This window comes from Psilocybe cubensis, chromosome 6 (assembly GCF_017499595.1).
Source record: "Psilocybe cubensis strain MGC-MH-2018 chromosome 6, whole genome shotgun sequence".
NCBI classification, from domain to species: Eukaryota; Fungi; Basidiomycota; class Agaricomycetes; order Agaricales; family Agrocybaceae; genus Psilocybe; species Psilocybe cubensis.
In genome coordinates, this window is record NC_063004.1 from 231,915 (window position 1) to 257,331 (window position 25,417).

General features: G+C 48.3%; 4 protein-coding genes across 4 annotated transcripts; all 4 read left to right on the forward strand.

Annotated features, from left to right (window-relative positions):
* Nucleotides 1–1,271: 1,271 nt before the first annotated feature.
* JR316_0006639 (GTP-binding protein rhoA) lies at nucleotides 1,272–2,665 on the forward strand (the record flags this gene model as incomplete). Its single annotated transcript, XM_047892385.1, has 6 exons — nucleotides 1,272–1,324; nucleotides 1,419–1,432; nucleotides 1,516–1,550; nucleotides 1,584–1,781; nucleotides 1,887–2,021; nucleotides 2,510–2,665. 6 exons carry the CDS (start codon nucleotides 1,272–1,274, stop codon nucleotides 2,663–2,665), a joined length of 591 nt encoding a protein of 196 aa, XP_047747667.1.
* Nucleotides 2,666–11,683: 9,018 nt separating this feature from the next.
* On the forward strand, nucleotides 11,684–13,077 carry JR316_0006640 (GTP-binding protein rhoA; the record flags this gene model as incomplete). The annotated part of the gene is made up of 6 exons (XM_047892386.1): nucleotides 11,684–11,736; nucleotides 11,831–11,844; nucleotides 11,928–11,962; nucleotides 11,996–12,193; nucleotides 12,299–12,433; nucleotides 12,922–13,077. The coding sequence occupies 6 exons, from the start codon at nucleotides 11,684–11,686 to the stop codon at nucleotides 13,075–13,077; spliced, it is 591 nt and encodes a 196-aa protein (XP_047747668.1).
* Nucleotides 13,078–20,037: 6,960 nt separating this feature from the next.
* On the forward strand, nucleotides 20,038–20,861 carry JR316_0006641 (uncharacterized protein; the record flags this gene model as incomplete). The annotated part of the gene is made up of 6 exons (XM_047892387.1): nucleotides 20,038–20,080; nucleotides 20,131–20,307; nucleotides 20,363–20,405; nucleotides 20,458–20,490; nucleotides 20,609–20,627; nucleotides 20,679–20,861. The coding sequence occupies 6 exons, from the start codon at nucleotides 20,038–20,040 to the stop codon at nucleotides 20,859–20,861; spliced, it is 498 nt and encodes a 165-aa protein (XP_047747669.1).
* An 888-nt stretch (nucleotides 20,862–21,749) lies between these two features.
* JR316_0006642 (GTP-binding protein rho1) lies at nucleotides 21,750–22,663 on the forward strand (the record flags this gene model as incomplete). Its single annotated transcript, XM_047892388.1, has 3 exons — nucleotides 21,750–21,911; nucleotides 22,031–22,153; nucleotides 22,508–22,663. The coding sequence occupies 3 exons, from the start codon at nucleotides 21,750–21,752 to the stop codon at nucleotides 22,661–22,663; spliced, it is 441 nt and encodes a 146-aa protein (XP_047747670.1).
* Between the last annotated feature and the right edge of the window lie 2,754 nt (nucleotides 22,664–25,417).

Here is a 25,417-nt window from a genome sequence, read left to right on the forward strand (position 1 = left end):
TGCTGATATTCGACGTGTCTAGTGGTGTAGACGCGAGTCGGGGCCTGCTCGAGGGTGAGTGTTTCCCCTGGCTTGTGTGCATTGCTAATGCTTTGACAGTTTTCTCGTCGTTGCGGGTGCTGGTGTCTAGGTGAGTCGGCTTTAATTTACACCGTCGCGTCGTAGAGCCTGTTGACGTAGGATGAGACAGTGATAGTCGACGCGTCATTTGGCGGAGGTGCTGGACTGTGGGGTCGCATCGGGATGTTCTCCAGGCAGGCAAGTCAGTGTTGGTGACTGTGAGGAACATGCTGACCGTGTATTTGAGCAGCTCCGTGAACTTGGCATTGGGAACTTTTAACTGGTAAGCGTGCGCTTGATATTGAAGGTCAATGCTGATGTCGTGTTTTCTCTGATATTGTAGGGGTAAGCTGGCCGACGAGGAGTCCCCGGTGACCTGCTGTCGCTGTTATCGCAGCTAGCGACCTCGTTGCTATACAGGTGAGTCGGGATTTCTTTGTGTAACAATGTACTCACCTTGACGCGTTGTAGATGAGAAAGCGGAACACGACAGTCGACAATATCAGGCAAGTCGGCCTTTTCTCTCCACGGGAGTCTGCTCACTGTACTTCCCAGGACACCTGTCCGTCATTTTTGGCGTGTGCTGGACGCGTATTTGGCCTGCCGAAGGAGCTCCCGATTGACGAGCTTGTTGGAGTGTGACCTGGTAAGTGACGGACATGTCTGCTGGCAAGAAAGAGACACAGACTCACCAAGGTGTCGGTGGCGCGGCGGCGGCGGTATGGATCAGGGAGGGACGTGTGGAATGAGGTGAAGAACGCGGCTCCAAACTGTCGACGGCGAGGATGCGTCCCGCTGGCGGTGGTGATGGATGTTGGAGGGACGCGTCAGGCCAACTGCTTGCTGTCGCGGAAAGGCATGGCTGGCGTGATGGACATTGCTGCACCAGTCGGGATGGTTGTAAAAGTCGGGCATGATTGTGGAGCAGACCGGCGCGGGCAGCCGCGCTGGGGTTCATCTCTCTTTACGCGACAGCGGCAAGGCAGCGGAGAGGCGGTGTGATGCGCCAAGGCGGTGCGCCTGTTTACACGCACAGGGCAGAGGCCGTTCGTAATCCTGGCATTCAAGTTCCGCTTTAAAACGGTGGTATCATACATTCGTTGACGGGGCCGCTTTGCTCACAACCATCCCCCCTGCTCGTCGCCAGCCCCGCTCCCCAGCATCTAATACATCTATTCACGCACGTCGCCGCACAACCGCCCCCGAGAACCATGTCGGAAATCAAAGGAACCTTGTCATCGTTGGTGATGGTGCTTGCGGAAAGGTATGATCGGCTTTTGACCAGCTCAGAGAACGTCAGCTTGCATGCTGATCATCGTCACCCGTCTAGACTTGCCTTTTGATTGTGTTATCCAAAGTCATATTCCCAGAGGTACGTGCATCGTTAGCCGCCGTTCAGCCAGCCGAGGTGTGCGGCTTGCTGCTCCTCATTGCACCGTCTTGTGGGGTGTTTAGGCAGCTCCAGCGAATCCCTGGCGGCTTCGTCCGAGGTGTGGAAGGCTGATATTGGCGTTCAACTCTAGGTCTATGTGCCCACCGTGTTCGAGAACTACGTTGCCGATGTCGAGGTCGATGGCAAGCACGTGGAGCTTGCTCTATGGGATACGGCCGGCCAGGAAGACTACGATCGTCTACGCCCTCTCAGTTATCCTGATTCGCATGTCATCCTCATCTGCTTCGCTGTCGACTCCCCCGATTCGCTTGATAACGTCCAGGAGAAGGTGTGTCTTGCCTTTCTGTCATTCCCCCTGCCTACATTTTTTTGGGGATAACATCGGATACGGCAATTTGCTAATGTCGTTGTTTTGTGGTTCCCTGCTTTTTAGTGGATTTCCGAAGTTATGCATTTCTGTGCCGGCCTGCCTATCATTCTTGTCGGCTGCAAAAAGGATCTCAGACGTGACCCCCGTGTGATTGAGGAGCTTAGGAAGACGAGCCAGCGACCCGTAACCCCCGAAGAGGTGCGTTTTTCTTGTTTTTTCTTTTTCCTACATCACATTTCTTGTTTTCGTACGACTTTGGTGTGATGAGGGGCGAGGTGTGTACACGCCCCGACCCCTTATCTGAGCGCCATTTTTGTGACATTTTTACGCTTCGTTCGAATCTGAACAACGTCATTCTTTTTTTGATGTCCTGTTTATCACCATTGCCTCGTTCCCGCTTTTCTTATCCACATTGTGATCCCCGTCGCCACCGACATTGACGCCGTTTTTCAATCCAAATTTTATTATTTTTCCATGCATCATGTTTTATTTATTCCAACTTGGTACTAACCATCGTCATCTTGTCATGCTTCTCTTATCCACATTGTGATCCCCCTTGCCACCGACATTGACGCTGTTTTTCAATATAAATCTCATTATTATTATTTTATGCATCATTCTTTTATACTCCTCTTTTATTTATTCCAATCTGGTACTAACCCATCGTTATCTTGTAATGTTTCTAGGGTATGGCAGTCGCCCAGAAGATTGGGGCAAAGCACTACCTCGAGTGCTCCGCCAAGTCGGGTGAGGGCGTCCGCGAAGTCTTCCAGTACGCCACCCGCGCCGCACTGCTCAGCAGAGGAAAGGGCAAGAAGAGCCACCATTGCATCGTGTTGTAGATGGCGTAGCTTATCCCTTTTACCATTTTTTTTTCTTTCCATCTTCATTCTTCCTTCCTTTCTTCCTTTTTTTGCTTTTTTCTTCCTTGACGACTCTCTTTCACTCTTCTTTCCGAGTTCCTTGCTGGATGGTTGAATTGAGGGTGGGTGAAGGTGCAGGGAGGAAAATGGGAGGTGGAGCGAGGGAGGGGTGGGGTGAGGTCAGGTAGGGAGGAACTTCAACAAGGATAGGGAGGGGCTTGAATATCATTTATACTCGCACCTCGCACCTTCTCTTTCACCTTGTTCCGGTTGGTTGTGGATAATGAACATGTGTTAATGCCGGTGGAATGCTCTTCGGTTTCTTTTTTTTTTTTTTTCTTACCTAGTCTTTTTCACTTGATACCGCTTCTTTCTTGATTTTGATTGATGATCCACTTTTGACTCTTCTTCTCAAATATACTGCTGCTGCTGCACCTCCTGACTGCGACGAGTTGGCTATCTGTTTGTCTCTCCTTGAGCTTCTGTTGCTTTGGCTAAGCCCCTATGGATTCCGAGCGTGTATTGCAATTTGAACAATGTTTCTTTGGTTTATATACGTTGTGCTGCCAGATATACATGGCTCGCTGTTGTGATGTATTTTACGAGAAGATACTAGCTTTATATGGCATTAGATACCTTATTGAGACAACCCTGAGCAAATGAGATAGAAGTTTTTTGAATTTTCGAGTCGTGTTCTGGTATCGTACAAGCAGAGGTTAGCCCCGCCCGAAGGCCAGCAGGGTCCGCCTCTGCTCTATCTACCTATCTAGTACGTACCTGTTTGAGTTTTCCACAAGTCCGAAAATTGAACAGTCGGTTGTGGGAAGTCTACCGAGGTCTGTCGAAGAAATCTCAGCACTCGTTCGGCGTTGTCTACAACCTTGTTCTCCAAACTCATCCACTGGCTCGCCGGAATCGAATAAAAAGTGCGCGAAAGTTGAAATACATGCCGGCAGGTGAGTACTGTAATGGTTGTAAGTGCCGGTTCATCAAGTCCATGAATCAAAGTACATACCTTGTTTGCCGGACGTCCAGAAATCAAAAAAACCGCGTGAAAGTCGAAATACATGCCCGACAGTAACCACTCTCGACACCGCTCGCCGGATGCAATAACAACTGCAAGAGGGTTAATGTGAACTTCAACAATCAACACACCTACCCATCACCAGGCAGCCAACCCTCGCTCGCCGGAACTCCAAAAATCGAAAAAAATGTGCAACGACATTCCACGGCACTGGTAAGCTGTTGTTCATTAATTTGACGCCGCTCGCCGGATGTCCAAAAATCGAAAATAGTGCGAGGCGTTAACGGGACTTCAAACGTCTGTTGAGAAAAGCTCAGTCAGTACTCGGGTCTGCAAACTATGTAACACACCTTGTTGTGCAACAACCCTCGCTCGCCGGAACTCCAAAAATCGAATAAAAAGTGCAAAGGCGGGTACTGTGTAGATGGTAAGCTGTGGCTCAACAAACTCTAGCAAATAAAGCACAAACCTTGCTCGCCGGACATCCAAAAATCAAAAAATAACTGCGCGGCATGTCCAAACATCGACTCCGTCTATGGAAGACAACTCAAGCCAACGACTAGATGTGACACGTACGTTGGTTTCATGGCACGGCGGCAGATGAGAGCTGTGTAAAGAGATAAGTGGTGGCCCATTAAGTGTACTAGGTAACACACCTTGCTCGCCGGACGTCGAAAAATCGAATAAAACTTGCGGCTCCATAGGTAGACACTGTCGATAGAATACAGGTTCGCGGGAACTCCAAAAATCGAATAAAAAATGCAGGAGCATAAGGACGGGATACACGTTGGGGGTTCCCCAAAACCCACTTCACTTTATATCCTTTTCCCTAATGCTTCTAGTTTATTCAACGTCACGCAATATTTGCCCGTTGCCCCCGTTTCCAAACTAGAATGTGATGTCCAATATACCTGCAAGCTAAAATTGGCTCATGTAAATTTTCAGTTGCGGTCTCCTATCCCGGTCTTTTGATTCAACTCCGCTGCTTGTTTTCCCCAATCGCCTGTTCTTTCTCATTATCATAAATCATGCTCTCCCCGTCCTTTGTACATCAAATGCGAAATTTCAGTCTCGGTCTCCTGTTCCGGCCTTTTCAATCAAGTCCACTGCGTTCTTATTGTCATGAAGCTATGCTTCCCGTCCTTGGTGCATCAAACTCAGGTATGTATCATTTCCTATGCTTTACAATTCTTGTACCCACCACAATCCAAAAATTTTGACCCCTAGACTCAGTAGCTCGTCACTGCGCAGACTCGCGCATCGCGACCCAAGCAGCTAGTGCAAGGCAATCACCATTTAGCTGACGCGATGACCTCATGTCGTTCCAAACTACTGGACCTCAGTCAGATCGGGTATCCGACTCGCAAAATCTCTCCAGATCGTTGGTTTTCGAAGCTCAAATATTCGATTTTTAGGCTGCATTAACGTATTCAGGGTCGCATTCAGGAACACCTGAGCTGAGTAATGAGATTTCAGTAACCGACGACTCACTCAACGCCCACGAAATCCCAAGACAGCAATACGCTTCACATTCGCTTCCACGGGGTAGATTTTGTCACAGTCCCCTATTTTCTTTGACGACCTATTAATTAATACATTAAATATGTTCACAAAACGCAGACAAGGTTCACACGTAGAGTCAAAGGGTGACAGAACCAACAGGCGGAGCTCAAATTAGGCGCCCGTGAGTCCGCACTTGCTTCTACCACGACGTCACCTATCCATATCACTCCCACATCCAGTCTGACGTACCGATAACCCCACACAATACCCCCAAAAACGTCGTTCTCGCCCTCTGACTCTCAGGACAACGTTGCCACGTGGCGACTTGAACCAACATTCCCGTCTTCCGATTCATCGACGCAGGCCAGATTCGCGTACAAGGCACTCGGAAATATCATTCGAATAGGCTGTAAGCTCGAGTTAGGCATGTTTGAAATGAGGTAATGAGAAATTCGACTCACCCCTCGAGCTAAAAATCGAGATTTACTCGCACCGATCTCTAGATACTTCTACGCAATGTAATTACTCCAACACAGTACAACACCCCAAAACAAACTAGCATATCTTTCCAACGTACGCGCAAGAGATAGGTGTGACGAGTCTGCGATTGAATTTTTGTATCTGCGCTGTGTCGGGTGAGTTCTCCACAAAGAGCTGTTTTGTACACCCAAATGCGCCGCTGAATGAGGTCAAGATGTCAATCCTAGACCTCTGAATCATCCTCAGTCGACTATTAGAAGCTCCCGAAACATGGCTATGAGCGACATTGAAATCATTCGGGCACATACGGCACCTCCTTCTCCTCGCACCCCGATACGCCATCCACCTTCCACAATAACGCTGTTTCCAGCCCAACCTTGTTAATTAACCGTTCACGTAAGATTGGGCTCATCAGGAACCAGCACCCCCTTAGGTAAGCAAAAGTTGGCTTACCTCCGAACCTTTTCAACCCTTCTGCACTCACACTATTCTACATTTTTGAACCACAGATATGTAGGTTATGCTTCTTTGAACACATCTGTGGTTTTTTTTTTCAAAAAAATTTTGATCTCAAGAAGTTATAAAGATTTTAATTTTTTTCCTTTTTTTTTAGTCTAACACGTCAGAAATGGTGTTTTCTCGAGTTTGGGAGATTTTCGAAAATTTGACAATGTTCTTTTGGCCGCTTATATAATGGTACACGTGACCACACGTGACAATAAGTCACGCCTAAGTAATACCTCTCAGACTCATTATGGACTTCCAGAGACTACAATTTGACCTCTGAGGTGTAATTCTATTATTGTGGGCATAAAGGCTAGTAGTAAGGATTGTATATGCACATTTATGAATTTTTTTTTTTTAAACTTTTTGTCTGAAACCATTTTCCGTCAACATAACTTTTGATTTTTTTTTCGAGCTGGATTTTGGCCGCTCTTGGCGCCAAGCCCATTGATTACGTAAGGGTGCTGGTTTCTGATGAGCCCAATCTTAAGCTTCTAGTACCTTTCGTAACGATATTCAGCGGCGAACTGACCTTTGAATTGCGTTTGCAGCGGCCACGTAGACGTTGTCCCCGGGAAGCGCCTGGTAAGATCTTGCAATTCTACGCGTTTTCGAGAGGTTTTTGAGGCTAATACTGACTGGAACTGTGTTCTGAATAGGGGTTGGACGGTTTGCGATGCGAAGAGCAACACAAAACGTTGGGAATGAACAAATACATCACGTTTGGTTCAATGTACACCAAACAGCGAATTTCGTTGTTTTCTTTGAACTACACATTTCAAACTGCTCACAGATAGACATCCCAGCACTGCATAGCATCTCTCAATGTCCCTGCAAGCTCCCGCGATCACAGGGTAAGCAATCCAATTCAACGGAGATTGTTCTCCTCGCACCTTCCCTCGACGCGAAATTGCATGTACGTCGTTTTTCCGGCTTCCATTGGCCCCCTGTGAGTCATCTCGTAACGGTTATGTACGTGAATAATAGGCTGAAACGGTTGGAATTTTTGTGGAAGACGGAAATGCGGAGTGAATGAAAATATTGCGAATACGAGTGTTGGCGCATCCGGACCATGTCTGCGATGCGCGGTAGTTGTATAGCTACCTAGAGTGATATATCTATCTTATCTATCGTGTCTTATTCTGTTTTCATAATGTCTGGCTCGTCGAGTGCAATAAAATGAATACCTACAAACACATCACGCCAAATCTAACAAACACAGCGATTCGCAACTCTCTCCAAATTCCCGTCGATTTAAAGTAATATACACACCTGGATATATTGTATACTCTAACCCTGCACTACAGAAATCAATCAGCAAAAGTACAAACCATTGAATACCAATCGAACAACCAAATCCACAACATGACATGACACACCCTCGCCTCCCGCCCAAATTCACAATTACACACCCGTTCAAAACGCTAGAAACACCTGGCTAGTCTATTCGGCTCTCGGCTCGGGTCTGGTCCGATCAAGGGTCCTGTCAGGTATATTGAGAAGGCCTTCGTAGTTTACTGTACGTTGGTATGTGTGCTCCTTCAGTAGATATTGCGAATGGCGTTGTAATTGATGTACGTACGTTTAATTGAGAGTAGGTGGAGATATTGGTATACCATTACATGCCTGCTTGACTTTGGAAAAGTGTGAGTTGAGACGGGGATGGTTGAAAAAGAAAATGTGAACACTCGAGGACTCCTGCAGAACGCGAATGCGTGAAAACAAGCAAAAAACACATTTCATTCACCATAACCATGTTACTACAAACATTAGAATAGTAAGTACCCCTAAGAATACACTACACCCAACTGTCCAAAGACCCTCGAACTCGATTTTCAAAAATGTATCACTCACCTCACCCGACCTTCCTCTCCTCCCGATCTTCCGCACTAACGGGCTGAAAAACACCTCTGGATTGTTACCACTCGCCCCTGAAGCATCCGAAGTCGCCGAAGCCGTAATAATAATACCAAATTTCACAGAAAAAATTGGCAACTTACGTTTTGTAATTTTGTTGAACGTTGCATGTGGACGTAGTTCTCCTTCAGTAGATATTGCGAATGCCGTTGTAGTTGTTGTACGTACGTTGAAATGAGAGAGAGTGGAGATATTGGCATACTGGTACATCCAGTGGTTGACTTTTGAGAGATGTGAGTTGAGATGATGGGTATTTGGAAATGTTACAGAGAGATATCTTCACCCGAACGTGAATGCTTGAAAAACACATAAAACACATTTCATTGGCAATCCTACTACTCACATTGTGCAGATGGTACATCTATAGGTATCCTACGACCCACCCAGCAATACTCGAACTCGATTTTCGAAATGTATGGCTCACCTCACATCACCCTCTCCCAACCTCCTTCTCCTCCCGATCTTCCGCACTAACGGGCTGAAAAAAACGTCTGGATTCCTACCACTCGTCCCTGAAGCTCCGAGGTCACCGCAGCCGTAATCCCAATACCAAAATATATCGCCAACTTACGTTCATTCCTTTCGTTTTGCTCGTTCGCCGGGCTTGATCCTCGTCGATTCACGCACAATTGTGCAATTGTACAACCCTAGAAGGATTGCGTGCGTTATCTGCTATGCATATGGAGCGACTCCTGAGCTTACCTGGCTGGTTACAGACTTTCAGACACCCAGACAACTCGTCGAAGACCCAATGATCCTCTTGACCCCGATACGACCCTCCGCTTCCATTTCAAAAACAACGCAATTTCCGCTGCATTCGACGTATCCAGGGTGTTGTAAGCTAGTGTATATTGCCAACGTAATGCACTAGAGAGGTTCCGAAATTTTGTTTTCGAGGTTAGTTGCATTCGGAATTGAGAGATTGGAGATGGGTACGTACGCATTGTGCAGCAAAGAATGCAATCCGGAGCTTTCTACGTGTGTTCCAGTGTTGTTTTGGGAGACTCCTATTCACATTGAGGTGTGCTTCGATCGAAGGTCGAATGCTCGATAACTGAAAACACGATGAAAAGAGAGGGCGAATGCAAACATCTTGTGCACATTCAAGCCCGATTCGTGTCTCGCCGATTAGACCCAATAGCGGAGATCCCGACGCCTAGAACAAACGACAGCCTCGAAAGAATATATTGAACGAATCACGTACCCAGATTCAAAAGTAAAAAGCGAGATTTGAAGGGAATCGCAACCTATTCCGGATGTCGTCACAGGGAGGAAAACACGAAAATAACACACCCGGGCTAGCGCGACGGGTTCCGTGTGGATGTACGTACACGGGCGTGTCGCGCTAGTATAAAGGCAGGCGTGTGGTGGTGTGTTTTTCCTCATCCCCTCTTGGGGTTCTCGGCCTCGTCTCCTCCTCCTCTCCTCAAGGTAAGCGCGATTCTCCTTGAGCGCGTCGGTTGACTGTTGAACATTGAACTCGCAGGTTTTGGTGCTGGGCCGCGTCGGGACGAATCCTGCTTGCTGGTGAGTGTTGCCACTGGCTTGTGTGCACTGCTGATGCTCTTGTTGCAGATAGTGTGCTCGTTGTGGCGGGTGTTGGTGTCTCCGTAAGTCGGGTTTTCTTTACCTCGACGCGTCGTAGAGTCTCTGTTGATGTATAATGACACAGCGGACAACACGTCATGCGGCGGAGGTGCTGGACTGTGGGGGTCGCATTGGGGTGTGCTGTAGGCAGGTAAGTCACTGTTGGTCACTGTGGGGAATGTGCTGACCGTGTCTTTTAGCAGCTCACCATTATTGCGGCCGTTGTAAGTGGTAAGTATATCCTCCTATCTCTTGGATGGCGCGGCTGATGTTGTGTTGTTGCAGACTGGTAGGTGTTTTCACCCACTTGAAGACAGTGTTGATGGACGTGGCAGGTGGCGTGGACGCGAGTCGGGGAGGGCTTTCAGGTGAGTGTTCCCACAGACTTGTGGTCATTCCTAATGCTTTGACAGCGTGCTCGTTGTTGCGGGTGCTGCCGTCTAGGTCAGTCGGCTTTCCTTTACCTCGTCGCGTCTGTTGACGTGGGATGAGACAGCGGACCTTGGAGATGCTGAACGCGTCATTCGGCGGAGGGGGACTGTCAGGGTCGCATCGGGATGTGCTGCAGGCAGGCAAGCAAGTCAATGTTGGTGAGTGTGGGGAATGTGCTGACCGTGTATTTGAGCAGCTCACTGTTGCCGCCTTGTAGACTTGTCGGACGAGCTAGATGGCGGGGAGCGAGGTAGGTGTCTCCACCTTTTTGAAGGACAATGCTGATATTCGACGTGTCTAGTGGTGTAGACGCGAGTCGGGGCCTGCTCGAGGGTGAGTGTTTCCCCTGGCTTGTGTGCATTGCTAATGCTTTGACAGTTTTCTCGTCGTTGCGGGTGCTGGTGTCTAGGTGAGTCGGCTTTAATTTACACCGTCGCGTCGTAGAGCCTGTTGACGTAGGATGAGACAGTGATAGTCGACGCGTCATTTGGCGGAGGTGCTGGACTGTGGGGTCGCATCGGGATGTTCTCCAGGCAGGCAAGTCAGTGTTGGTGACTGTGAGGAACATGCTGACCGTGTATTTGAGCAGCTCCGTGAACTTGGCATTGGGAACTTTTAACTGGTAAGCGTGCGCTTGATATTGAAGGTCAATGCTGATGTCGTGTTTTCTCTGATATTGTAGGGGTAAGCTGGCCGACGAGGAGTCCCCGGTGACCTGCTGTCGCTGTTATCGCAGCTAGCGACCTCGTTGCTATACAGGTGAGTCGGGATTTCTTTGTGTAACAATGTACTCACCTTGACGCGTTGTAGATGAGAAAGCGGAACACGACAGTCGACAATATCAGGCAAGTCGGCCTTTTCTCTCCACGGGAGTCTGCTCACTGTACTTCCCAGGACACCTGTCCGTCATTTTTGGCGTGTGCTGGACGCGTATTTGGCCTGCCGAAGGAGCTCCCGATTGACGAGCTTGTTGGAGTGTGACCTGGTAAGTGACGGACATGTCTGCTGGCAAGAAAGAGACACAGACTCACCAAGGTGTCGGTGGCGCGGCGGCGGCGGTATGGATCAGGGAGGGACGTGTGGAATGAGGTGAAGAACGCGGCTCCAAACTGTCGACGGCGAGGATGCGTCCCGCTGGCGGTGGTGATGGATGTTGGAGGGACGCGTCAGGCCAACTGCTTGCTGTCGCGGAAAGGCATGGCTGGCGTGATGGACATTGCTGCACCAGTCGGGATGGTTGTAAAAGTCGGGCATGATTGTGGAGCAGACCGGCGCGGGCAGCCGCGCTGGGGTTCATCTCTCTTTACGCGACAGCGGCAAGGCAGCGGAGAGGCGGTGTGATGCGCCAAGGCGGTGCGCCTGTTTACACGCACAGGGCAGAGGCCGTTCGTAATCCTGGCATTCAAGTTCCGCTTTAAAACGGTGGTATCATACATTCGTTGACGGGGCCGCTTTGCTCACAACCATCCCCCCTGCTCGTCGCCAGCCCCGCTCCCCAGCATCTAATACATCTATTCACGCACGTCGCCGCACAACCGCCCCCGAGAACCATGTCGGAAATCAAAGGAACCTTGTCATCGTTGGTGATGGTGCTTGCGGAAAGGTATGATCGGCTTTTGACCAGCTCAGAGAACGTCAGCTTGCATGCTGATCATCGTCACCCGTCTAGACTTGCCTTTTGATTGTGTTATCCAAAGTCATATTCCCAGAGGTACGTGCATCGTTAGCCGCCGTTCAGCCAGCCGAGGTGTGCGGCTTGCTGCTCCTCATTGCACCGTCTTGTGGGGTGTTTAGGCAGCTCCAGCGAATCCCTGGCGGCTTCGTCCGAGGTGTGGAAGGCTGATATTGGCGTTCAACTCTAGGTCTATGTGCCCACCGTGTTCGAGAACTACGTTGCCGATGTCGAGGTCGATGGCAAGCACGTGGAGCTTGCTCTATGGGATACGGCCGGCCAGGAAGACTACGATCGTCTACGCCCTCTCAGTTATCCTGATTCGCATGTCATCCTCATCTGCTTCGCTGTCGACTCCCCCGATTCGCTTGATAACGTCCAGGAGAAGGTGTGTCTTGCCTTTCTGTCATTCCCCCTGCCTACATTTTTTTGGGGATAACATCGGATACGGCAATTTGCTAATGTCGTTGTTTTGTGGTTCCCTGCTTTTTAGTGGATTTCCGAAGTTATGCATTTCTGTGCCGGCCTGCCTATCATTCTTGTCGGCTGCAAAAAGGATCTCAGACGTGACCCCCGTGTGATTGAGGAGCTTAGGAAGACGAGCCAGCGACCCGTAACCCCCGAAGAGGTGCGTTTTTCTTGTTTTTTCTTTTTCCTACATCACATTTCTTGTTTTCGTACGACTTTGGTGTGATGAGGGGCGAGGTGTGTACACGCCCCGACCCCTTATCTGAGCGCCATTTTTGTGACATTTTTACGCTTCGTTCGAATCTGAACAACGTCATTCTTTTTTTGATGTCCTGTTTATCACCATTGCCTCGTTCCCGCTTTTCTTATCCACATTGTGATCCCCGTCGCCACCGACATTGACGCCGTTTTTCAATCCAAATTTTATTATTTTTCCATGCATCATGTTTTATTTATTCCAACTTGGTACTAACCATCGTCATCTTGTCATGCTTCTCTTATCCACATTGTGATCCCCCTTGCCACCGACATTGACGCTGTTTTTCAATATAAATCTCATTATTATTATTTTATGCATCATTCTTTTATACTCCTCTTTTATTTATTCCAATCTGGTACTAACCCATCGTTATCTTGTAATGTTTCTAGGGTATGGCAGTCGCCCAGAAGATTGGGGCAAAGCACTACCTCGAGTGCTCCGCCAAGTCGGGTGAGGGCGTCCGCGAAGTCTTCCAGTACGCCACCCGCGCCGCACTGCTCAGCAGAGGAAAGGGCAAGAAGAGCCACCATTGCATCGTGTTGTAGATGGCGTAGCTTATCCCTTTTACCATTTTTTTTTCTTTCCATCTTCATTCTTCCTTCCTTTCTTCCTTTTTTTGCTTTTTTCTTCCTTGACGACTCTCTTTCACTCTTCTTTCCGAGTTCCTTGCTGGATGGTTGAATTGAGGGTGGGTGAAGGTGCAGGGAGGAAAATGGGAGGTGGAGCGAGGGAGGGGTGGGGTGAGGTCAGGTAGGGAGGAACTTCAACAAGGATAGGGAGGGGCTTGAATATCATTTATACTCGCACCTCGCACCTTCTCTTTCACCTTGTTCCGGTTGGTTGTGGATAATGAACATGTGTTAATGCCGGTGGAATGCTCTTCGGTTTCTTTTTTTTTTTTTTTCTTACCTAGTCTTTTTCACTTGATACCGCTTCTTTCTTGATTTTGATTGATGATCCACTTTTGACTCTTCTTCTCAAATATACTGCTGCTGCTGCACCTCCTGACTGCGACGAGTTGGCTATCTGTTTGTCTCTCCTTGAGCTTCTGTTGCTTTGGCTAAGCCCCTATGGATTCCGAGCGTGTATTGCAATTTGAACAATGTTTCTTTGGTTTATATACGTTGTGCTGCCAGATATACATGGCTCGCTGTTGTGATGTATTTTACGAGAAGATACTAGCTTTATATGGCATTAGATACCTTATTGAGACAACCCTGAGCAAATGAGATAGAAGTTTTTTGAATTTTCGAGTCGTGTTCTGGTATCGTACAAGCAGAGGTTAGCCCCGCCCGAAGGCCAGCAGGGTCCGCCTCTGCTCTATCTACCTATCTAGTACGTACCTGTTTGAGTTTTCCACAAGTCCGAAAATTGAACAGTCGGTTGTGGGAAGTCTACCGAGGTCTGTCGAAGAAATCTCAGCACTCGTTCGGCGTTGTCTACAACCTTGTTCTCCAAACTCATCCACTGGCTCGCCGGAATCGAATAAAAAGTGCGCGAAAGTTGAAATACATGCCGGCAGGTGAGTACTGTAATGGTTGTAAGTGCCGGTTCATCAAGTCCATGAATCAAAGTACATACCTTGTTTGCCGGACGTCCAGAAATCAAAAAAACCGCGTGAAAGTCGAAATACATGCCCGACAGTAACCACTCTCGACACCGCTCGCCGGATGCAATAACAACTGCAAGAGGGTTAATGTGAACTTCAACAATCAACACACCTACCCATCACCAGGCAGCCAACCCTCGCTCGCCGGAACTCCAAAAATCGAAAAAAATGTGCAACGACATTCCACGGCACTGGTAAGCTGTTGTTCATTAATTTGACGCCGCTCGCCGGATGTCCAAAAATCGAAAATAGTGCGAGGCGTTAACGGGACTTCAAACGTCTGTTGAGAAAAGCTCAGTCAGTACTCGGGTCTGCAAACTATGTAACACACCTTGTTGTGCAACAACCCTCGCTCGCCGGAACTCCAAAAATCGAATAAAAAGTGCAAAGGCGGGTACTGTGTAGATGGTAAGCTGTGGCTCAACAAACTCTAGCAAATAAAGCACAAACCTTGCTCGCCGGACATCCAAAAATCAAAAAATAACTGCGCGGCATGTCCAAACATCGACTCCGTCTATGGAAGACAACTCAAGCCAACGACTAGATGTGACACGTACGTTGGTTTCATGGCACGGCGGCAGATGAGAGCTGTGTAAAGAGATAAGTGGTGGCCCATTAAGTGTACTAGGTAACACACCTTGCTCGCCGGACGTCGAAAAATCGAATAAAACTTGCGGCTCCATAGGTAGACACTGTCGATAGAATACAGGTTCGCGGGAACTCCAAAAATCGAATAAAAAATGCAGGAGCATAAGGACGGGATACACGTTGGGGGTTCCCCAAAACCCACTTCACTTTATATCCTTTTCCCTAATGCTTCTAGTTTATTCAACGTCACGCAATATTTGCCCGTTGCCCCCGTTTCCAAACTAGAATGTGATGTCCAATATACCTGCAAGCTAAAATTGGCTCATGTAAATTTTCAGTTGCGGTCTCCTATCCCGGTCTTTTGATTCAACTCCGCTGCTTGTTTTCCCCAATCGCCTGTTCTTTCTCATTATCATAAATCATGCTCTCCCCGTCCTTTGTACATCAAATGCGAAATTTCAGTCTCGGTCTCCTGTTCCGGCCTTTTCAATCAAGTCCACTGCGTTCTTATTGTCATGAAGCTATGCTTCCCGTCCTTGGTGCATCAAACTCAGGTATGTATCATTTCCTATGCTTTACAATTCTTGTACCCACCACAATCCAAAAATTTTGACCCCTAGACTCAGTAGCTCGTCACTGCGCAGACTCGCGCATCGCGACCCAAGCAGCTAGTGCAAGGCAATCACCATTTAGCTGACGCGATGACCTCATGTCGTTCCAAACTACTGGACCTCAGTCAGATCGGGTATCCGACTCGCAAAATCTCTCCAGATCGTTGGTTTTCGAAGCTCAAATATTCGATTTTTAGGCTGCATTAACGTATTCAGGGTCGCATTCAGGAACACCTGAGCTGAGTAATGAGATTTCAGTAACCGACGACTCACTCAACGCCCACGAAATCCCAAGACAGCAATACGCTTCACATTCGCTTCCACGGGGTAGATTTTGTCACAGTCCCCTATTTTCTTTGACGACCTATTAATTAATACATTAAATATGTTCACAAAACGCAGACAAGGTTCACACGTAGAGTCAAAGGGTGACAGAACCAACAGGCGGAGCTCAAATTAGGCGCCCGTGAGTCCGCACTTGCTTCTACCACGACGTCACCTATCCATATCACTCCCACATCCAGTCTGACGTACCGATAACCCCACACAATACCCCCAAAAACGTCGTTCTCGCCCTCTGACTCTCAGGACAACGTTGCCACGTGGCGACTTGAACCAACATTCCCGTCTTCCGATTCATCGACGCAGGCCAGATTCGCGTACAAGGCACTCGGAAATATCATTCGAATAGGCTGTAAGCTCGAGTTAGGCATGTTTGAAATGAGGTAATGAGAAATTCGACTCACCCCTCGAGCTAAAAATCGAGATTTACTCGCACCGATCTCTAGATACTTCTACGCAATGTAATTACTCCAACACAGTACAACACCCCAAAACAAACTAGCATATCTTTCCAACGTACGCGCAAGAGATAGGTGTGACGAGTCTGCGATTGAATTTTTGTATCTGCGCTGTGTCGGTGAGTTCTCCACAAAGAGCTGTTTTGTACACCCAAATGCGCCGCTGAATGAGGTCAAGATGTCAATCCTAGACCTCTGAATCATCCTCAGTCGACTATTAGAAGCTCCCGAAACATGGCTATGAGCGACATTGAAATCATTCGGGCACATACGGCACCTCCTTCTCCTCGCACCCCGATACGCCATCCACCTTCCACAATAACGCTGTTTCCAGCCCAACCTTGTTAATTAACCGTTCACGTAAGCTTCTAGTACCTTTCGTAACGATATTCAGCGGCGAACTGACCTTTGAATTGCGTTTGCAGCGGCCACGTAGACTTTGTCCCCGGGAAGCGCCTGGTAAGATCTTGCAATTCTACGCGTTTTCGAGAGGTTTTTGAGGCTAATACTGACTGGAACTGTGTTCTGAATAGGGGTTGGACGGTTTGCGATGCGAAGAGCAACACAAAACGTTGGGAATGAACAAATACATCACGTTTGGTTCAATGTACACCAAACAGCGAATTTCGTTGTTTTCTTTGAACTACACATTTCAAACTGCTCACAGATAGACATCCCAGCACTGCATAGCATCTCTCAATGTCCCTGCAAGCTCCCGCGATCACAGGGTAAGCAATCCAATTCAACGGAGATTGTTCTCCTCGCACCTTCCCTCGACGCGAAATTGCATGTACGTCGTTTTTCCGGCTTCCATTGGCCCCCTGTGAGTCATCTCGTAACGGTTATGTACGTGAATAATAGGCTGAAACGGTTGGAATTTTTGTGGAAGACGGAAATGCGGAGTGAATGAAAATATTGCGAATACGAGTGTTGGCGCATCCGGACCATGTCTGCGATGCGCGGTAGTTGTATAGCTACCTAGAGTGATATATCTATCTTATCTATCGTGTCTTATTCTGTTTTCATAATGTCTGGCTCGTCGAGTGCAATAAAATGAATACCTACAAACACATCACGCCAAATCTAACAAACACAGCGATTCGCAACTCTCTCCAAATTCCCGTCGATTTAAAGTAATATACACACCTGGATATATTGTATACTCTAACCCTGCACTACAGAAATCAATCAGCAAAAGTACAAACCATTGAATACCAATCGAACAACCAAATCCACAACATGACATGACACACCCTCGCCTCCCGCCCAAATTCACAATTACACACCCGTTCAAAACGCTAGAAACACCTGGCTAGTCTATTCGGCTCTCGGCTCGGGTCTGGTCCGATCAAGGGTCCTGTCAGGTATATTGAGAAGGCCTTCGTAGTTTACTGTACGTTGGTATGTGTGCTCCTTCAGTAGATATTGCGAATGGCGTTGTAATTGATGTACGTACGTTTAATTGAGAGTAGGTGGAGATATTGGTATACCATTACATGCCTGCTTGACTTTGGAAAAGTGTGAGTTGAGACGGGGATGGTTGAAAAAGAAAATGTGAACACTCGAGGACTCCTGCAGAACGCGAATGCGTGAAAACAAGCAAAAAACACATTTCATTCACCATAACCATGTTACTACAAACATTAGAATAGTAAGTACCCCTAAGAATACACTACACCCAACTGTCCAAAGACCCTCGAACTCGATTTTCAAAAATGTATCACTCACCTCACCCGACCTTCCTCTCCTCCCGATCTTCCGCACTAACGGGCTGAAAAACACCTCTGGATTGTTACCACTCGCCCCTGAAGCATCCGAAGTCGCCGAAGCCGTAATAATAATACCAAATTTCACAGAAAAAAATTGGCAACTTACGTTTTGTAATTTTGTTGAACGTTGCATGTGGACGTAGTTCTCCTTCAGTAGATATTGCGAATGCCGTTGTAGTTGTTGTACGTACGTTGAAATGAGAGAGAGTGGAGATATTGGCATACTGGTACATCCAGTGGTTGACTTTTGAGAGATGTGAGTTGAGATGATGGGTATTTGGAAATGTTACAGAGAGATATCTTCACCCGAACGTGAATGCTTGAAAAAACACATAAAAACACATTTCATTGGCAATCCTACTACTCACATTGTGCAGATGGTACATCTATAGGTATCCTACGACCCACCCAGCAATACTCGAACTCGATTTCGAAATGTATGGCTCACCTCACATCACCCTCTCCCAACCTCCTTCTCCTCCCGATCTTCCGCACTAACGGGCTGAAAAAAAACGTCTGGATTCCTACCACTCGTCCCTGAAGCTCCGAGGTCACCGCAGCCGTAATCCCAATACCAAAATATATCGCCAACTTACGTTCATTCCTTTCGTTTTTGCTCGTTCGCCGGGCTTGATCCTCGTCGATTCACGCACAATTGTGCAATTGTACAACCCTAGAAGGATTGCGTGCGTTATCTGCTATGCATATGGAGCGACTCCTGAGCTTACCTGGCTGGTTACAGACTTTCAGACACCCAGACAACTCGTCGAAGGCCCAACGAGCCTCTTGACCCCCGATACGACCCTCCGCTTCCATTTCAAAAACAACGCAATTTCCGCTGCATTCGACGTATCCAGGGTGTTGTAAGCTAGTGTATATTGCCAACGTAATGCACTAGAGAGGTTCTGAAATCTTTTTTTTCGAGGTTAGTTGCAGTTGGAAGCGAGAGATTGGAGATGGATACGTACCGTTGTGCAGCAAAGAATGCAATCCGAACCATTCTACGTATGTTCCAGTTTTGTTTTGGGCGACTCCTATTCACATTGAGGTGTGCTTCGATCGAAGGTCGAATGCTCGATAACTAAAAACACGATGAAAAGAGAGGGCGAATGCAAACATCTTGTGCACATTCACGCCCGATTCATGTCTCGCCGATTAGACCCAACGGCGGAAATTCCGACTCCTAGCACAAACGACAGCCTCGAAAGAATATATTGAACGAATCACGTACCCAGATTCAAAAGCAAAAAGCGAGATTCGAAGGGAATCACAACCTATTCCGGATGTCGTCACAGGGAGGAAAACACGAAAATAACACACCCGGGCTAGCGCGACGGGTTCCGTGTGGATGTACGTACACGGGCGTGTCGCGCTAGTATAAAGGCAGGCGTGTGTTGGTGTGTTTTTCCTCATCCCCTCTTGGGGTTCTCGGCCTCGTCTCCTCCTCCTCTCCTCAAGGTAAGCGCGATTCTCCTTGAGCGCGTCGGTTGACTGTTGAACATTGAACTCGCAGGTTTTGGTGCTGGGCCGCGTCGGGACGAATCCTGCTTGCTGGTGAGTGTTGCCACTGGCTTGTGTGCACTGCTGATGCTCGTTGTTGCAGATAGTGTGCTCGTTGTGGCGGGTGTTGGTGTCTCCGTGAGTCGGGTTTTCTTTACCTCGACGCGTCGCAGACTCTGTTGATGTATAATGACACAGCGGACCTTGAAGTGGTCAACACGTCATGCGGCGGAGGTGCTGGACTGTGCTGTAGGTAGGCACGTCAACGTCGGTCACTGTGGGGAATGCACTGACCGTGTCTTCTAGCAACTCACCATTGCCGCCCTTGTAAGTGGTAAGTATACCCTCCTGTCTCTTGGATGGCGTGGCTGATGTCGTGTTATTGCAGAGTGGAGCAACGGTGATGAGCTCGATAGAGCAAGGTAGGTGTCTTGACCCACTAGAAGAACATTGCTGATGATCGACGTGGCAGATGGTGTGGATGCGAGTCGGGGCCGGCTTATAGGTGAGTGTTCCCACAGACTTGTGGTCATTGCTGATGCTTTGACAGAGTGCTCGTTGTGGCGGGTGACGGTGTCTAGGTGAGTCGGGTTTTCTTCCCTCGTCGCGTCGTAGATTCTGTTGACGTATGATGAGAAAGCGGACCTTGAAGGTGATCGACACGTCATTCGGCGGAGGTGCTGGATATTAGGTGAGTGGATGATTTCTCCCTCTACGTGAGTGTGCTCACCGTGTCCTGTGCGCCTACAACCAGTCATTGTACCCCTCATGGTGGTTGTAGTTGCTGCTGGAAAGAGAGACCGACTTTCCAAGGCATCGGTGGCACGGTCCTATGTTGCAGCAAGAGGCAGCGGCGGCGGCGGAATGGGCGGCCTCATTTCCTCTTCATCTCCTGAATGTAAGTGGGATTCTCCTTTACCGCGTTGGTTGATTGTTGAACTTTGAACTCCTAGGTTTTGGTTACTCGTCGTCTGTGTCGCATCAGGTTAAGGGGAGGTAAGTCAGTGTTGGTGACTGTGAGGAACATGCTGACCGTGTATTTGAGCAGCTCCGTGAACTTGGCATTGGGAACTTTTAACTGGTAAGCGTGCGCTTGATATTGAAGGTCAATGCTGATGTCGTGTTTTCTCTGATATTGTAGGGGTAAGCTGGCCGACGAGGAGTCCCCGGTGACCTGCTGTCGCTGTTATCGCAGCTAGCGACCTCGTTGCTATACAGGTGAGTCGGGATTTCTTTGTGTAACAATGTACTCACCTTGACGCGTTGTAGATGAGAAAGCGGAACACGACAGTCGACAATATCAGGCAAGTCGGCCTTTTCTCTCCACGGGAGTCTGCTCACTGTACTCCCCAGGACATTGTTCCGTCATTTTTGGCGTGTGCTCGACGTGTATTTGGCCTGCCGAAGGAGCTCCCGATTGACGAGCTTGTTGAAGTGGGACCTGGTAAGTGACAGACATGTCTGCTGGAAAGAAAGAGACACAGACTCACCAAGGTGTCGGTGGCGCGGCGGCGGCGGTATGGACCTGGGAGGGACGTGTGGAATGAGGTGAAGAACGCGGCTCTGAACTGTCGACGGTGTGGATGCGTCCCGCCGGCGGTGGTGAAGGATGTTGGAGGGACGCGTCAGGCCAACTGCTTGCTGTCGCGGAAAGGCATGGCTGGCGTGATGGACATTGCTGCACCAGTTGGGATGGTTGTAAAAGTCGGGCATGATTGTGGAGCAGACCGGCGCGGGCAGCCGCGCTGGGGTTCATCTCTCTCCAATCGAGGTATTTACGCGGAGAGGCGGTGTGATGCGCCAAGGCGGTGCGCCTGTTTACACGCACAGGGCAGGGGCCATTGCATAATCTCTGGCATTCAAGTTCCGCTTTAAAACATCATACGGGGACGGTTTGCTCACAACGGACCCCATCCTTTGCTCGTCGCCAGCCCCGCTCCCCAGCACCTAACACTGTCGCCGCTCGGCCCGCACAACCGCCCCCGAGAACCATGTCGGAAATCAAAGGAAGGTTGTCATCGTTGGTGATAGTGCTTGCAGGAAGGTATGGTTGGCTTTTGACTAGCTCAGAGAACGTCAGTTTGCATGCTGATCATCGTCGCCCGTCTAGACTTGTCTGTTGATCGTGTTCTCCAAAGGCACATTCCCAGAGGTACGTACATTGTCATCCGCCGGCCAGCCAGCCGAGGTGTGGGGCTTGCTGCTCCTCATTGCACCGTCTTGTGGGGTGTTTAGGCAGCTCCAGCGAATCCCTGGCGGCTTCGTCCGAGGTGTGGAAGGCTGATATTGGCGTTCAACTCTAGGTCTATGTGCCCACCGTGTTCGAGAACTACGTTGCCGATGTCGAGGTCGATGGCAAGCACGTGGAGCTTGCTCTATGGGATACGGCCGGCCAGGAAGACTACGATCGTCTACGCCCTCTCAGTTATCCTGATTCGCATGTCATCCTCATCTGCTTCGCCGTCGACTCCCCCCGATTCGCTTGATAACGTCCAGGAGAAGGTGTGTCTTGCCTTTCTGTCATTCCCCCTGCCTACATTTTTTTTGGGGATAACATCGGATACGGCAATTTGCTAATGTCGTTGTTTTGTGGTTCCCTGCTTTTTAGTGGATTTCCGAAGTTATGCATTTCTGTGCCGGCCTGCCTATCATTCTTGTCGGCTGCAAAAAGGATCTCAGACGTGACCCCCCGTGTGATTGAGGAGCTTAGGAAGACGAGCCAGCGACCCGTAACCCCCGAAGAGGTGCGTTTTTTCTTGTTTTTTTCTTTTTCCTACATCACATTTCTTGTTTTCGTACGACTTTGGTGTGATGAGGGGGCGAGGTATGTACACGCCCCCGACCCTTATCTGAGCGCCATTTTTTGTGACATTTTTTGCGCTTCGTTCGAATCTGAATAACGTCATTCTTTTTTTGATGTCCTGTTTTATCACCCTTGCCTCGTTCCCCGCTTCTCTTATCCACATTGTGATCCCCGTCGCCGCCAACATTCTGTGTCTCAATGTCACCGTTTTTTCATTATTTTTTTTCCGTGCATCATTCTTTACACTCTTCCTCTTTTGTTGATTCCAACTTGTCACTAACCGTCATGTTTCTAGGGTATGGCAGTCGCCCAGAAGATCGGGGCAAAGCACTACCTCGAGTGCTCCGCCAAGTCGGGTGAAGGCGTCCGCGAAGTCTTCCAGTACGCCACCCGCGCCGCACTGCTCAGCAGAGGAAAGGGCAAGAAGAGCCACCATTGCATCGTGTTGTAGATGGCGTAGCTTATCCCTTTTACCATTTTTTTTTCTTTCCGTCTTCATTCTTTCTTCCTTTCTTCCTTTTTTTGCTTTTTTCTTCCTTGACGACTCTCTTTCACTCTTCTTTCCGAGATCCTTGGATGCTTGAATTGGGGTGGGTGAAGATGCAGGGAGGAAAACGGGAGGTGGAGCGAGGGAGGGGTGGGGTGAGGTCAGGTAGGGAGGAACTTCAACAAGGATAGGGAGGGGCTTGAATATCATTTATACTCGCACCTCGCCACCTTCTCTTTCACCTTGTTCCGGTTGGTTGTGGATAATGAACATGTGTTAATGCCGGTGGAATGCTCTTCGGTTTCTTTTTTTTTTCTCTTACCTAGTCTTTTTCACTTGATACCGCTTCTTTCTTGATTTTGATTGATGATCCACTTTTGACTCTTCTTCTCAAATATACTGCTGCTGCTGCACCTCCTGACTGCGACGAGTTGGCTATCTGTTTGTCTCTCCTTGAGCTTCTGTTGCTTTGGCTAAGCCCCTATGGATTCCGAGCGTGTATTGCAATTTGAACAAAGTTGAAGTCTAATTGTTTTATATACGTTGTGCTGCCAGATATACATCGCTCGCTGTTGTGATGTATTTTACGAGAAGATACTAGCTTTATATGGCATTAGATACCTTATTGAGACAACCCTGAGCAAATGAGATAGAAGTTTTTTGAATTTTCGAGTCGTGTTCTGGTATCGTACAAGCAGAGGTTAGCCCCGCCCGAAGGCCAGCAGGGTCCGCCTCTGCTCTATCTACCTATCTAGTACGTACCTGGTCCGAATAAAGTCGGATAGAACCGCTCGAGGTGCATCCAGAGTTTTCACAAGTCCGAAAATCGAACAATCGGTTGCGTGAAGTCTACCGAGTAAGTACATACCCGCTCTTGACACCGCCTCAGAACTCATTCGGCGTCGCCTACAAGCTGTCACACGACCCTTGAGCAGGTGAGTACTATATAAATGTTAAGTGCCAGTTCATAAAGTCTACCAATCAAAGTACACACCTTGTTTGCCGGACGTCCAGAAATCGAAAAAAAGTCCGGGAAAGTCCAGATACATGCTCGACGTCATCTACTAGATGCAGATGGTGAGTACTATATAGATATTAAGTGCGGGTACATACCTTGTTCGCCGGACATCCAGAAATCAAATAAAAACTGTGCAGAAGTCAAATACATGCCCGACGATGTAACCACCTCAACACCGCTCGCCGGATGCAATAACAACTGCAAGAGGGTTATGTGAACTTCAACAATCAAAGTGAAAAACTCAGTCAACACACCAGGCAGCCAACCCTCGCTCGCCGGAACTCCAAAAATCGAAAAAAATGTGCAACGACATTCCACGGCACTGGTAAGCTGTTGTTCATTAATTTGACGCCGCTCGCCGGATGTCCAAAAATCGAAAATAGTGCGAGGCGTTAACGGGACTTCAAACGTCTGTTGAGAAAAGCTCAGTCAGTACTCGGGTCTGCAAACTATGTAACACACCTTGTTGTGCAACAACCCTCGCTCGCCGGAACTCCAAAAAACGAATAAAAAGTGCAAAGGCGGGTACTGTGTAGATGGTAAGCTGTGGCTCAACAAACTCTAGCAAATAAAGCACGTACCTCACTCGCCGGACATCCAAAAATCAAAAAATAACTCCGTGGCATGTCCAAACGTCGACTCCGTCTATGGAAGACAACTCAAGCCAACGACTAGATGTGACACGTACTGGTTTCATGGCACGGCGGCAGATGAGAGCTGTGTAAAGAGATCAGTGATGGCCCATTAAGTGTACTAGGTAACATACCTTGCTCGCCGGACGTCGAAAAATCGAATAAAACTTGCGGCTCCATAGGTAGACACTGTCGATAGAATACAGGTTCGCGGGAACTCCAAAAATCGAATAAAAAATGCAGGAGCATAAGGACGGGATACGTGTTGGGGGTTCCCCAAAACCCACTTCACTTTATATCCTTTTCCCTAATGCTTCTAGTTTATTCAACGTCACGCAATATTTGCCCGTTGCCCCCGTTTCCAAACTAGAATGTGATGTCCAATATACCTGCAAGCTAAAATTGGCTCATGTAAATTTTCAGTTGCGGTCTCCTATCCCGGTCTTTTGATTCAACTCCGCTGCTTGTTTTCCCCAATCGCCTGTTCTTTCTCATTATCATAAATCATGCTCTCCCCGTCCTTTGTACATCAAATGCGAAATTTCAGTCTCGGTCTCCTGTTCCGGCCTTTTCAATCAAGTCCACTGCGTTCTTATTGTCATGAAGCTATGCTTCCCGTCCTTGGTGCATCAAACTCAGGTATGTATCATTTCCTATGCTTTACAATTCTTGTACCCACCACAATCCAAAAATTTTGACCCCTAGACTCAGTAGCTCGTCACTGCGCAGACTCGCGCATCGCGACCCAAGCAGCTAGTGCAAGGCAATCACCATTTAGCTGACGCGATGACCTCATGTCGTTCCAAACTACTGGACCTCAGTCAGATCGGGTATCCGACTCGCAAAATCTCTCCAGATCGTTGGTTTTCGAAGCTCAAATATTCGATTTTTAGGCTGCATTAACGTATTCAGGGTCGCATTCAGGAACACCTGAGCTGAGTAATGAGATTTCAGTAACCGACGACTCACTCAACGCCCACGAAATCCCAAGACAGCAATACGCTTCACATTCGCTTCCACGGGGTAGATTTTGTCACAGTCCCCTATTTTCTTTGACGACCTATTAAT